Consider the following 14,603-nt stretch of genomic DNA (forward strand, 5'->3'; position numbering starts at 1 on the left):
TTTCTTTGTATATAGTTTATTTTTTACAAGTACAAGTTAAAACAAATGCAAATGAGTCCAACTTAGGCTGTATTTCTAAACACTCAACTGTAGGTTTTTTAACATAGTATATAAGGCAAATCAAAGTGCTTAGCATAAAACAATTTTTTCATTATTGGTATTTTATTGTGTAAATTTTCACCGGTAATAAGACCAAAATAATATTATTAAAATAAAGAAATGAATACCATGATAACATCTAAATAAATGTTGATAGATGTAGCGTTATAGTTTTAAAAATATAAATAAACAAAAAGCAACCCAGCTTCCCTGGCCCAAATAGACCGAAATAATAACATTAAGAGAAATGCATATAAACCATGATAATATCTCGTGAATAAATGTTGATTAAAACAGCTGTTATTGGGTTAAAAATACCAATAATAAAAATGCCACAGATTTCGAGTTAAGGGGGATGTGGTTTTTCTTTCGTCTTTTTTCGTCAAAAAATAACGCAATGGGTAAAATTTCTCAGCTGTATGTAATATTTTACATAATATTATTCCGTTTCCATTTCAAACTAAGTTCACTGGATGAATAATGTGCAAAAACTAGAAACATGTATTTAAATTAATACAAAGAAAAATACTTCAATACAAGACTGTTAAATTCACATGGTTAATGTTAAAGTTCACTACATGCCATTGTTGCAACTGCTTGTTCAGCTGAGAAGACATCTTGTCTATTTGTTGCCACATCTGGTTGTTTTTGTTATACAGTTATAGGCGTGATTTACAGGGGGATGGGGGTTATTATAATTTCCTTCACCTAAATAAAGACATTTGCAACATAACTTGATGCAGAAAAGGCTCAAATCATTGCACATTCTAAGCTATCACTATTTTTGTACTATTTAACCATGATCACTGTGACGCCATTTTACAGTGTTGAACCATGACTTTTTCAGTTTTACTCAGCTGAAGGTGATGAGGTATTCTGGGTAGGCCTGGTCATCGTGGAAAATCACAAACATGGTGGGTTTCTGCTGGTTGTTCACCAAACTGTCGAAGCAGTCAGTGGGGTCTGAGCCTCGAGGAGGGGGGGCTTTCATGGAAGAATTACCAACAGTGTAACGGCCGGTCAGGACACGAGCCACATACAGCCGCTTCAGACCAGACGTGTCTTTTGGGGAAAAGCTACTGGCCGAATAATCTGCATTGACAGCAAAGTAAACTCCCTTTCCATACGCTGCAGCTGTGATAGAATTAGATGAGAAAAGACACGTGTCAAATTAAAATTGTAGTTCAACACACTATTCACCTTGTTGCTTAGAGGTAGAAGAGAAGATTGACACCACTCTCATGAAGCTACAGCCAAAAGCCAGTTAGCTTAGCTTGCCATTTAACAACATTCCTCACCATGTGCTCCTGCGTAGTTCCTGTCAAATCTGTCCCTTTCAATGCAGCTGCATGACTCTGCGGATGTCCCATGGTAAAGAGACTTCTCCCCAAGGTCTGCTGGACCATTTTTGGCAAATATACGCTGCCTACACACTGAATAGGCATGCCACAGGTAGAGGTTTTGCACACGTTCAATCTGAGAAGAGAAACAAATCAATCCATTGCTTATTCTGTACAGTAGGTTTTTTAATGCTATGGAAAATGTGTGTTAGCAAACTCACTTTGAAAATGTTGTATTTAGCCGTTTTGAGGAAACCCTTGGCTACGACCTGGTACTCGAGTGAGTCAGGATGCAGCTCAACCTTTTTAAAGACTTCTCGGTTCATAGGTTCCCATTGTGTTGGCAACTCTAAGGCTAAAGTCAAAGTCACACAAATTAATGGTATGTTTTTAACACAAGTCGCTGAATGTTAAAGAAATACTTTGATTTGAATCCAGCTCTGTGTCATCTTTGTGTGGGAAGTGTGTTTATATGAACGGTACGTGGCTTCCCTCCATGGCGCCAGTGCACAGAGCTCGGAGCAGCCTAGGTCTGCTGAGATCCGCCGGCTGAAGTAAAACGCATCCAGTGGATTTTGACTGACTCGCGTTTCGCATTATTCAGCAGATCTGGGCAGACATTAACTGCGGCCACAGAGGGAAACCAAACTCCGTTAATCTGCACAAACTGCCATGACACAGAGCTAGATTTAAATCAGCAAAATATATCTTAAGTAAAACTACAAAATGTTACATACTTGTTTCAGACTCGCTCCTTTTCACTTTGTACGTGATGCCTGTAAGCCAATTTGTGGCTTCTTGGGCCATCAGGTTTACTGTCACCTTGCCGTCTGGTGCCATCATATCTACAGACACTTGTTTTTTCATGTGAGCCTCCTCCAGCACATAGTTGTCATGCAGGCTCAGCTCGTGCCAGGCTTTATTTATATCCTGAATCGACCACTGGACATTAAGAGCCAACATCGCTTCTTCTTTACCTTGGAGAACTTCGCAAAGTGCTTTTTGGATTACTTGGTTTACAAGCTCAATGACGCTCAACACGTCCTCTTTAAGGCCTTTCAGCACATAGACCTCTCTACCTGACCCTGATCGATCTCTAGCTATGTTTCCTGCTCTGTTGCCGTTGACGTCTTCAGCACTTTGACGTCTCTTGTGCTCCAGGCTTATTCCGTAGACTTTGACTTTTGCCTGTACTGCCTCCAGCTCCATTGCATCAAGCCTAGAAAACTCATGTACATCCACCTCTCTCTCTACCAGCTGCTTCTGCAGGATACCCTCCAGATCTCTTTTGATGATCCTGATGGTGTCTGCACCACAACCAATCACACTTATCACAGCTGGCGGTGGCTTTGAGGAGGTGAAGGTTTCGACTTGAGGTGCTGAAGTTGAGGAGGCTCTTGAACACCTGTCCTGCCACTTCTTAAGCTTTTGTTTAGCTTTTTCTAAAAAAAGATCGAGCAAAAAGAGACACATCATTACTTCAATGAGCCAAGATAAGATTGAGTCTGTGATATCCACAATATTCACTTAACTGATAATATTGTTTATATCGATCTTTTCATCTGCCAATCTTACCATTTACCAAAAGATATCAATATGTTGCTAAGTCGCTAAACTATTGCTACACAAAGTATTTTTGGATTCATTTCTTTTTGCATTTCCTGTGAAGGAATTTGTTTTGTTTTGAATCAATTTGCACACAATGCTTTGTTTAGCAATAGTTTAGCGCAGAGAGTCTAGGGAGATGATTACTATATTCAATTCATAGTGTTTGAGTGAACTATTCCTTTAAGGTTTTATAGTTATATTCTCCCCCAACACAACTTGCTTTGTATTTTTGTTTACCTCTGGAATTCATAAAGACCTGTCCAATGGAGACTTGTATTTGTGAAATCCTCTAAAGATCACTTGTGTTAAATCTTTTGCTGAGTGTCAACATCATGGGAAATTACAGTTATGTTGCCACAACTTACATGAGGTCGATATCTGTTACTCTTCAGTTGAGAAACAACTGGAAAACTATTGGATGGATTGGCAATGAAATGAAGATTGGTTGAAGTGACAACAGATATTCAAGGTCCCGAGAGGATACGTTCCAAAACCTTTGGTCAATCCTTTACATTTAATACAATGCCATTCTTCAGGCCAATTTCTTTATGCATTAGGTCAAATACTCTGGGTTTTGACATGTGCTAATTAGCCAATGTCAGCATGCTGACAGGCTAAACTAAGATCATGAACCTGGTAACTATTAGTTGATAATAATTAGGTATAAGTCTTATACTGTAAACGAAAAACAAACCTTTCAGGCTGAGGTGGCGAGCAGCCGTTTGTCCAAAGCGGTTCTCCAGCTCTGATCTGCAAAACATATCACAAGACAGGAAGTTTAAAACAATCTATCCGGACTTGTCAAACAATGCAGCCCTTGCCAAAACGCTTACTATGTCTTCCATTATATGAGTGAGCTTTATATCTGACCTGAAAGCCTGGAAGACGGGTTGATGGAGAATGACAATGCGGATGAGTGTGAGGGAATTTAGTTTCAGGTCCGTAATAGCCGAGGTCATGCCATCCAGCATGGCTTTACAAGCTTTGTCAGAGTCCACACCACCCAGACCTGATGTGGTAAAAAATACAATGATTGTGAATCCACATGGAGATGCCAACAACGACCATTGCTGCAGTGACTGGTAGTAACCTTTATTTTGTAATGTGTCAAATTTGTATTAGTGTATTTTCAGATTTTTCATTTAGATCCCATACTATCATTAAATTAACATATTATCCTGATACTAAAGGCCAACAGAAATGCATATATAGATTTATGGATCTACTAACTTCTACCTGACTAAGTTGTTTTACTGTACTTCATGTGTTATTATTTAGTTTAAGACAAATTTGGTGTTGACCATAATGCACAAGTCCACATAAACACACATGCACACAGTACAAACCAGCATTGATATCTGGGAAGGCCACCGATCTGAAGCCTTTGCTCTCACACTGCTTCAGTATCTTTTTGTATTTCTTCCGAATCATCTGAGGGTCACACTTAAAACTAGCATGAATGATTTCCCTGCAGCCAAGCAACCCGGGTCCTGTTGTGCACATGAAGTCTGCTGGAACACCCACTGCCAAAACCATAAAAGCAAATAGGACAACAAAAACATTATGTTGGATTTGTTTACAAGATGTTGGGATGGTAAAATTGTTGCAAAACTAATGCACCTAGTTGTAGTTTCTTTTAATTGATATAACATTGTTTACACTAACATTTACAGCTAAGCACAAAAACTGTTTTGGATTATTTAAATTTTTTCTTTTCTTTTTTCTGGTGCTTTGATTCAGTTTTTTATGGACAAATAAAAAATGTGCAATAAACAGGTCAAGGTCCAGGTCAGGGTTTACCTGTGTTGTTAGTATTCATATAGCAAAGATAGTATTGAGCACACTCAAAACTTTTTCAAAGTATTTTTACAGTTTCTTTCCTCTTCAGGCTTACCTTGTGCTAACTCTGCTTGGACATTGGACCCTGCTGCAGTCAGAATGGCTTGGGACACATCTGTGGAGTTTATGCAAACAGTTACTGTAGGATTTAAGTTAATATAATGTACACAAAACTCTCAAAGCTAACACCAGTGTACACGTAGATTTAAATATCAAAAACATGTAGAAAATCAAATCATACCTGATTGGTTGTTGGAAAAGTTGGTTGTGTTGATAATGGCATCAGTGCTCTCCTGGATGATGTCACCGCAAACCATCTGAAGCTTGACTCCCCCCAACATGGCAGTGACCTCATCATTGGTTATGGAGACATGGCGGTAAAACGAAGCTAAAGTCATGCCAATATAAAAGAAAGTACATAGTTAGAAGGATACTAAATAAAAAAACAAACTCTAAATGAATACCAATGTTGTCCGTATTTATAAGCAGCTAGTAGTTTTCTAACATGTTAGCCATAACTTTAACAGTGTCTAATATGGTGGTGGCCGTGGTTGGGGGCCTCTGATGTTTTTCAGCCCTGTTGTGGCCTGACAATGATTATTGCAGCTTAAGAGAATTAGTGAATAAGCACTTTACCAAAGTCTTGCTCAACTTGAAATTGAAAAGACAATAATCACACTAACCTTGGTCTGGGATGGCATCGTTCGTGAATCCTCTGAGATGCAAAGTTTCCTGGGCAGACTGGAAGGCCTGTGGTAACAAAGTGAAGGGTTTAATTCCAGTTCCACATGCAAAACAAAACAACTAGTGTACTCCTTTTTTTGCTACAAGGCACTGCTACAGTATTTTCTTTACCTTGCTAGATTCTTTGTCATTGCGGTGGATGACAACACGGACCAGGAAAGATGTTCTGGTGACTCGGTTCTGTTCAAATTCACGGATCTCCTCCAGTATAACCCTGGATGCCACGCTGTGAGGAAAACGCAGGACCACACCGGTCCCAAGCACAGGGAGAGCAACTGAACTAAAGCCTCTGATCTGACAGGAAGCCAACATTTTTCTGATGCCCTGTCTCAGAACCTGGAAGATTCAATGATTAAGAAGCAGGAACAAAACACAGACACATTAAAGACAAACCTAGTTGTACAGTCTAGTAAGACATATTCACTTAACATATAACTTCACCTGGACTGCAGTTCCTTGTTGGTTATTATCCCAGGGAAGCAGGTTGAGGAAGAACACTCCTTTAGATTGGAGTGCAGGCAGGCCATCCACCAGGACTATTCCACCAGGCAGTGTTGCTCCTCCTGCTTCCTTATGAAACTTTGCAGTCAGCTGCGGTCCAACAATGTTGGACAAAATGTTTCCAACACGAGTAGAGAGGGGATCATGGCCAAACATAGGGGATACCAGGCCATCCACCTAGGAAAATACAAAAATCTAATTGTATCCAAGTTAACACTGATCATAACCATCATGTTTATCCTGCTCTGTATGCAAACAGACACCAGTACCCAGCAACTACAGCAAATAATAACTTTTATTTATATAGCACCTTTCAAGAAACCCAAGGACACTTTACAGAATTATTGTGGCTTAGCTAAAGGAGGTTGTAGGCTGTTTTTATATAAATGTCCAGGGATGTAGCATTTTGAATATCTGCAGGGAGGGTGTTCCAGAGGGATGGGGCTGCAACACTAAAGGCTCTGTCTCCGAAGGTACAAAGTCTGGTGTGGGGAATGGAGAGCAGGCCAGCGTCTGAGGACCGAAGGTTTTCAGGGTGGGGTGTATGGATGGAGGAGGTCAGAGATAGCTTGTGAAAACATCTGGTATCAAGCTGCACAATTTATATCAGAAACGTGTCTTACCTGCTGCGTCTCGATGGTTCCCTGAATGATCTCTACATGGACACCACCTCCAGGAGCTCCAGCAGTGGCTCCTCCTGCTGTGTCTTGGGCAGAAGCATCCACCTGGAAGCCCAGATCTCTTGGTGCACTGTTTCCAGTACTTATCCCTTGGAGAAGCCGGTCACATGCTTCCTGCATTGCCCTAACCACCTCTCCTCTGTTATCAATCAGGATAACTCTGCTCAGACTTCTGCCCCCCTGACTGCCAAACTTATTAACAGCAGTAACAATAGCCTCAGAGCACACAGTAACAGGAACACCAAACACACCTGAGCTGATACAGGGAATGGCTATGGACCTGAATTCCATCAGCTCTGCTAAATTCAGAGCCTTCTGGACAGTTTTTTCCAGTAACACCCCCTCTCTGCCACCTGATTTTCCACCTACAGGCCCAACAGCATGTAGCAGTTTCTTGCACTTTAAGTTCCCCCCTGTGGTCACTACCACGTCACCTGTGGGAACTTTTCCAGTCTGCTTTACTATAGCTCTGCTCTCCTTCTGCACCTGAGGGCCACCTACTTTACTTAGTGCAGCAGCAACCCCTCCACCATGGTCCAGATCTTCATTGGCAGCATTCACCAGGGCATCAGCATCCTGTTTGGTGATGTCACCCTGACACACCAGCACCTGAAACCCATCACGGAGGCTGTAGCGGGCAACTGTTGTGTCTCCAGATGCTAAAATCTGTCTAGTAGCATGATGTTGTTCTTGAGGTTGTATGATACACTTCTGAGAACGAGCAACACGTAAAATGTTCTCTCTTCCGGAGGGACTTTCGAAATATCTTACTGCCCCTGGCAGGTCAATGGTGACTTTATCCTGAACCAGGGAGTCTAGAAATGGACTCAGCCTGTTCCTGACCTCAGTCACTTTGCTGGATGGACCTTCCAGCACCAACATGGGCTCAGAAGAAAATGTTAAAGGATGGAAGATTACCCCTGCATAGTCAAACCCATGCAGCTGCAGCAATCCTGGTAACTCTTGTGCTAACTCTGGGTAAGGAAGAATGACTTGTCCTTCTATGCTTGACTGGTCCAAAATAAACTGTGTGACAGCTTCACTCATCTCTTCAACCTCTTTGGTGTGGCCCAGTAAGCACACCGAGCTGTCTGAGCCAAACACGACCTGAGCCCTGTATTGCCCTTGGTTCATCTCATTTGTCTTGGACTTAAGCTTTTCCTGAAGCTCAGACGGCACAGCGGAGCAGTTAGGAACATCCATCTTAAGTTCTTTGAATTTTTCATGCAGTTTTTTGTCTGAGTTATTCAATTCATCAGCAGAGAGTGAGAAAAAACGTATTTCTGTGTCTCGTAACTCTACTTCCACTTTGTCACCAACACCTAAAAAGTGACCTAGCACCCCTGGACCTCCGTAAGCCCTTCTCAAGAAGACCAAAAAATGTGGGCTCATGTCAGAAACCGTCTTTTCCAACACCCATTTCTCTTGGTCGGAGATCCATTCGCCAGCCTTAAGAATCTCCTCCGCAGAACCTTCCAAAACTAACTGACCGGCAGCTCCCTGCGTTACCTTCACTCCTGGACAATCTCGTCCCAAACTGTGCTCGATCTCTTTCCAGAGGAGGCGGAGCTTGGCCTCGCCCAGTCGACGAATGCTGGTTTGCTTCTCACTTACATGTGACAATCGTTTAACATAAAAGACCTCTACATTCATCAACCTGGCGTTCACCTGGGAACGTTCCCCGACAACAACAGCCATCCCATCTTCGCTGTACACCTTCACCTCATCTGTGCTCTGATGAGTGCTACAGGACTGAAGCAAAGCTTTAACTTTGTGAGGGTCTGCCTCATAGTGGTACACGTAGCCATCAAATAATTTGTCCACCTCTGTTTTCCAGTTTCTATCATCACCTGCAGCACCAGGTTGAGCTAAACGCCTAACTGAAACCCTCTCCTCCTCTGGGTAAAGCTGAGCAGAGCAGGCCACAGAGGCAAATTCTTTTTCTAGTTTCTCCCCAGCCTTGGGACATTCCTTAAAGTAACGCAGAAGGTAAGCATCAACTTGTACTTCATATTCTTCACCGCTTAACAGGCTTGAAGTAAGACTGGACTGTTGTCTCTGCTGAAAGATATACATTATATCACGTTTTTAGTACATGACAACAGTTTTAAAGATGTATTGCTGCTCAAATCACATCTACACTTTAAGTGCTGAGATTGCTATTGCTTAACTAACCCTGAAGCATTTTAATACAAAATCATATTCAATTGTTTCAAAGTGAACTCAGAAAGTGCCTTGTGATGCTTTGGAATAATAGTGATTACAAGTGTAGTTTTTTTCTATAACCAATTGAAATAACATTCTTTTTTTTTCTGTGAAGTGTAGTGTGCAGCATTCACTTTGTGACACAACTTTGGAAGAAACTGACCTGTGATGAAGTTGAGTCCAGATTTGGGCTAACTGACTTGCTTGTAGTCAAGGTAGTGATGGGAGAGCAGGGGGAAGGTTCTGGGCTGCCTCGCACAGTCAGCACCAGAGGACCACCTGCAAACTCCAACACATGTTCAGATCTCTGCAGGACTCTTCGCTGAGCTGAGACAGAATCAGAGACATTTCTTATTAGGCCTACTAGAACTACTTTTCAGTTGTGTTGCCCTTCCATCTGCCACCCTCTCTCCCTTCTGTACTAATTTAAATAAATAGAGTGTGATAAATGTGTGAATAGTGTGAATCATGAATTCTTTCCTGACAGTGTGCATGAAGAACTGACTTATTAATGACTTTACTGTGGTTGTACTTTACCCTGCTGTTTCTTCAATGGATAGGATGAATGTATAGATTACTGAATGGTCCTATCAGGAATAGGCCCAGGGACCCAAAGGGTCAGGGGGCCCCTGGGAACCATGTTCTGTACAGTATAGTGTGCTGTATTTAGATTAAACGTACCACAGAGATAAACGTAACAACTACAAAAAGCCGTTAATCGACAAAGTGATGCAAAATGGCCTCAGAGATGCAAAAGGACCACAAAGAGATGCAAAATGTCTACACAAAGACACAACACGACTACAAAGAGACAAAAAACAACTACAAATTGATCAGAGACACAAAATGACAACAAAGCAATGCAAAAACAATTAGAAAGAGATGCAAAATAGCTACAAACTGATGGAAAATGGCATCGGAGTTGCAAAATCACTGCAAAGACATCCATAATAACCACTAAAAAGAAGAAAAATGACACAAACTACCACACAGAAATGCTAAATAACTACAAAAAGGCAAAAACGATGGTAAACAATGTAGCTGTTTTGTAGGGGTGTTTTGCTCAATAGGAAGGGTAGGGGGCATTTTACATGTATATGGCCAGGAGCCCTGTGTGTCATAATCTAGCCTACCTGTGGCAGTTTTTCCATTTCAACTAATCAATGTTTACAACAGCTGTTACAATATGACTGCCACACCCTCTCCAGTGGAGCTGAACTTCTCAGGGCAATCATGTGCTGCAGTGATTGGAATGAAACATTTTTTTTCATTTGTTGTTGATTCCTTTTGTTTTATGAACTTCCTCACAACATCGGGAATTATAAAGTTGACACAAATATAAAATATGCGGAGTCTAAGAATGATCTTGTTCTATTTGAGGAGCAGTCTAAACTCAATGTGAAAGTGAAACTAGAATAGCCTATGTTTGAAACTTAAACAGTGAATTGAGTAGGCTTTGTAAAAAAAAGTAACATCGACAGTCAAAATGTTTGGATGTGGCTCTGCAAGCAGTATACTACACTTTGGTTCTTATACCTATATAGCCTATATAAAAACAAATAATCGAATCAACATGTTTCCAGTGCATGCATACTTTCACTTTCACCAGCACAACACGACAGAGGCCTACTCCAATTAAACAGTTAAACGTTTAAAAATCACAGAGCCTATCTTACCTTCTCGCTCTTTAAAGGCGATGCTGTACACTTTATCATGTATGTTTGTTATAGAGCCGCAGTCTCCACCTCCTGATTTGCGGCGAATATGGAAGTAGTTTTCTATTCTCTTCCGTTGCTCTTCGTCCAGACTGGGACACTCGAAGAAAACAGGATGCTTGTAAGGATCCTCCATAGCGTAAACACTTGATAGACTTAATACTGAAATATATAGGCAACTGTAGGCCTGATAACGCAAGAGTGAATAAGCACCGGTGGAACCCCGACCTGCTGGTGTGTCGTCTTGTGTCAAGTGCCGGGCTCAGGTGCGCCCTCTGGACTTGTATTGAGTATTTATGAAAGACGTCTCAATAAGGAATCTGGCAGAACCACTTATCAGTGGTGGAAAGTGCAATTACATTAAGATAAAAAGGAGAGTTCTCTGCGCTAACAAAAGTAACAAAAAATAGCCGGTGCAACGCAGATGTCTTCTTACTTGATACTTAAGAGCTTCATTGCCCACTAAGGACTCTGATGAAGATGTAACTCTACATCGAAACGTTAGTCACTGTTATGCACCTTAAGTAATACAACTATCAAGTAAAAAGACGTGTTGCACCGGCTATTTTTTGTTGCAATTACATTAACTTAAATAGGCCTACTGTTCTTATAAGTACAATTTTTAATGTATTACTTGAGTATTTCCATTTTCTGCTACTTCAAGGCTCCTTGTCCTTCACTAAACTGCAGAGACAGCTGAGTTTACGAGTTACTTTTCAGGGGCCTGTTGCACAAAAGTAGAATGAAGAAATCCAGGATAACTGAAAAAGCGCAGCTTGACTTAGTGTGGTCTGCTCATCGCGGCTTAATCGGTTGCACGTTTGCCGAGCCAGGATGAGAAGGTGAAGCTATGTCAAGCCAGGTGTAGATAGCTGGAATAAGTGCACCTCCACGGCTTTCTTAAATAGACCACGGTATCGATCACAGATTTACTGATGCAGAAATGGAGAAGACGCGTACGGCACATGTTTAACCCGCTGAGCAGCAGCTGTTAATGGAAAATTACAAGGAGGTGAAACATAATATGCAAAAAGGGAAATACGGCTGTTGTTATCAGACAGAGAGAAAAAGTCCAACAGACAAAACAATGCGTAAGGATTTAAAAAGATCTACTTAGGGCCTACTAGTCACTCCACATTTTTACAAAGTTTTAATTGCTTTTAATATGCTTGTTTTGTGTTGGTTTTATTGCTGTATCTGTTTTTATGTCCTAAATGTGCTGGTTGTACTGTAAAGTGTCTTTGAGTAGCCTGTAAAGCACTATATAGCCTAAATAAAATGTTTTATTATTTAGCCTACTTTGCCTTAAAAGTGAGAAGGGAATTCATGTTCCTCGGGCAATTTACCCTAAGGACTAGGCTTAATTTCAAACCCTTATTCATAATGAGAGAATATGTTTTACAACCATATCCACAAATCTATATAAGCTATAATTCTAAATATCTTTCTACAATTAATGTTCATACAGAACAAACATGACTGGACAAAAACTAGAAAAAGAAGTAAGTGACTTCAATACACACTGTAAGCATATCTGTTAAACAATATAGCCTATTATTATTAAAGTCTCCTTTAGAGTCCGCTGCACGGTGTGGGAGGATCCCCCTGCCTCCCCCCTGCCTCTCCATGTTGCACGGGGCATATTCACGGGGAGAGCAGCGGAGGAAAAGCCTCTTTCTTCCGCATCATCCCACTTTATCTCTGGTGCATGTGCAACCATTTCTTACCATCCAAACAACTGCAATAGTAGGATTTAAATCAAACTTGTGATGGCAATAGTGACAAGTAATGCATGTTAATACAAATAAAGCAGAACATATTCAGAAGACAACGGAATAACTGTTAAACACGTTTATTTCGGATCAGAGCAGCAGCTGATTTAACACATGAGACTCCAGGATTAATCTTAGCCTGGCTGTTAGCCTGCTCTGGAGCAGGCTAGCTGCAAAGAATAAACTCCATGGTTACTTGGCTGGGTTTAATTCAACCTGCTTTTGTGCAACCAAATCAAAGCTAAATTCATCCAGGATAACTTGAATATCCCGGCTTATTCCCTTATCCTGGTTTTGTGCAACAGGCCGCTGGACCCTTGTCAATCGTGAGAAATGTTGGGCAGATACGACAATGTACACTCAGGTTGCATCAATTTATTTGTTCATCACTAAACACTCAAAATGGCCACCACGCCACGGCCACACCGTTTGACGAAAAGTTTTTCTTTTAATAACTTTTCATCTTTCAGGTGTTGAGGTGGTACAGACCAAATTTGAAGTCCGCCGGATGAAATCTCTAGGAGGAGTTCGTTAAAGTATAGCACCTTGACTTTTAGGCCTACTTCCTGTTGCCACTAGGGGGCGCTATGACTTTAAGTAAATATTGGCCTTTAATTGTCCTCAGGGTTGGACTCTTATGAATCCTGAAATGTTTTGAGCCAATTGGACAATGTACACTCAAGTCACACCCACTTCCAGTTTTGATGGCGAAACGCACAAAATGGATGCCCTGCCATGGCCACGCCCTATGACGAAAAGTCATGAAATAACTTTTCATCTTTAACGTCTTAAGATGGCACAGACCGAATTTGAAGTTGATCGGATGAAATCTCTAGGAGGAGTTCGTTAAAGTACGACATGTGGAAATGGCCAAAATTGCACTAATTTCGAACTTTGAAATCAAAATGGCGGACTTCCTGTTGGGTTTAGGGTACGGCTCCAATGACGTTTTTTTGTACATCTTGACATGTTACATATGTGTACCAAGTTTCGTGAGTCTACGTTAAACACACTGCAGGGGCTCAATTTTTTTATCTTTAGAGGGGCGCTAGCGAGCCATTTTTGTGCGCCTATTCCTGAAACCCTTAAAATACGTACATTTTCACGAGACTTGATGCGACCGCCAATTTTGGTGAGTTTTTAAATATGTTAAGCCCCTCAAAAAGCCAATTAATTTGCCGTAATAATAATAATAATTCCTTCAGTTTCAATAGGGCCTTCGCCGCTGTCGCCGCTCAGGCCCTAAATATGTCACTTGTTAGTCCTTTAGGATGATCTGATGATCTGATCATTTATCTGTGCCATACAAGTCAGTTCAATGATGTGACAACTTAATGGGTAAAGCTTGGTTAGGTGTAGGGAAAGTAGGATTTGGATTAAAATAAACACTTAAGTGAAAAAAGAGGACCACTCTGTAGTTTAACAGTTTATTCAGCCTCAGAGAAAGCAAGTCATTGTTTACATAAAACAAAAACAAAAAAATGGGATACACAGATTTTACATGATATAACAATCACCAGATATTCACCAAAAGTTGATAAAAAGAAGAACATTTTCCATATTGAATACAGAAAGCAAAATCAAACCTCTATACTGGTGTATTTATTCCTTTTCCTGCCATACATATGGGTGAAAACTACATGTTCTGAATTATACAGAAAACTAAATACAACCTCAATAGTTGAATAAAAGGATCCACACTTTAAGAAAAAGAAAATATAACAACTTCAGGAAATAACAAATAGCGATCAATCAGGCGAATTAGAATCGGGAGATCACATCATCAGTAATCTTCCCTCAATTTAAAATCTGCTGTTAGAAAGTCTGTTAGTAATTTCATCTGTCTTCCCCTTCGGTTGTGATTTCTACATTTCCCAGAATGCCAGTCAATAAAATCAGAGGGCATACTGTATATTGTGTCAACGTCACACCACTGCAAACAAAGTGAGTAAATGAATGAAACACCAGCTACCAGTGAGTAGAGGGTTTTAACTTAGAATCAGGGGCATCGGACTGGGGGGAAAAAAGGGACTGAGTACCCAGGGCCCTCATGGTAGAAGGGCACAAAAAGATGCTATAATGATGCGGGGAGGGGCCCAT

The 14,603-nt window shown here is 40.9% G+C and overlaps 1 protein-coding gene across 3 annotated transcripts; it reads right to left on the bottom strand.

The window, feature by feature from the left end:
* Nucleotides 1-11,013, bottom strand: LOC144533963 (protein mono-ADP-ribosyltransferase PARP14-like). Of its 3 annotated transcripts, none has more exons than XM_078275526.1 (15): nt 10,693-11,013; nt 9,180-9,343; nt 6,755-8,869; nt 6,072-6,308; nt 5,742-5,966; nt 5,570-5,636; nt 5,128-5,274; nt 4,942-5,001; nt 4,394-4,570; nt 3,918-4,056; nt 3,742-3,797; nt 2,177-2,881; nt 1,661-1,794; nt 1,398-1,575; nt 1-1,233 (listed from the first exon to the last, which is right to left on the bottom strand). In XM_078275526.1, the coding sequence occupies exons 1-15, from the start codon at nt 10,865-10,867 to the stop codon at nt 953-955; spliced, it is 4,860 nt and encodes a 1,619-aa protein (XP_078131652.1). In that variant the 5' UTR covers nt 10,868-11,013; the 3' UTR covers nt 1-952. The 3 variants fall into 3 exon arrangements, with proteins under 3 accessions (XP_078131652.1, XP_078131651.1, XP_078131653.1); XM_078275525.1 differs by having other exon boundaries at nt 6,755-8,872; XM_078275527.1 differs by lacking the exons at nt 3,742-3,797; nt 3,918-4,056; nt 4,394-4,570; nt 4,942-5,001; nt 5,128-5,274 and having other exon boundaries at nt 6,755-8,872.
* Between the last annotated feature and the right edge of the window lie 3,590 nt (nt 11,014-14,603).

This window comes from Sander vitreus, chromosome 19 (assembly GCF_031162955.1).
Source record: "Sander vitreus isolate 19-12246 chromosome 19, sanVit1, whole genome shotgun sequence".
Taxonomy (NCBI): domain Eukaryota; kingdom Metazoa; phylum Chordata; class Actinopteri; order Perciformes; family Percidae; genus Sander; species Sander vitreus.

What these genes read in the sequence shown, in the direction of transcription:
- LOC144533963 (XM_078275525.1), bottom strand. Translation starts at nt 10,867, where the DNA reads ATGGAGGATCCTTACAAGCATCCTGTTTTCTTCGAGTGTCCCAGTCTG. An exon ending in TGGACTCAACTTCATCACAG is followed by an intron (nt 8,873 to 9,179) that starts GTCAGTTTCTTC and finishes TATATCTTTCAG; the next exon opens with CAGAGACAACAGTCCAGTCT. An exon ending in TCGCCACCTCAGCCTGAAAG is followed by an intron (nt 2,882 to 3,741) that starts GTTTGTTTTTCG and finishes ATCTTTTTTTAG; the next exon opens with AAAAAGCTAAACAAAAGCTT.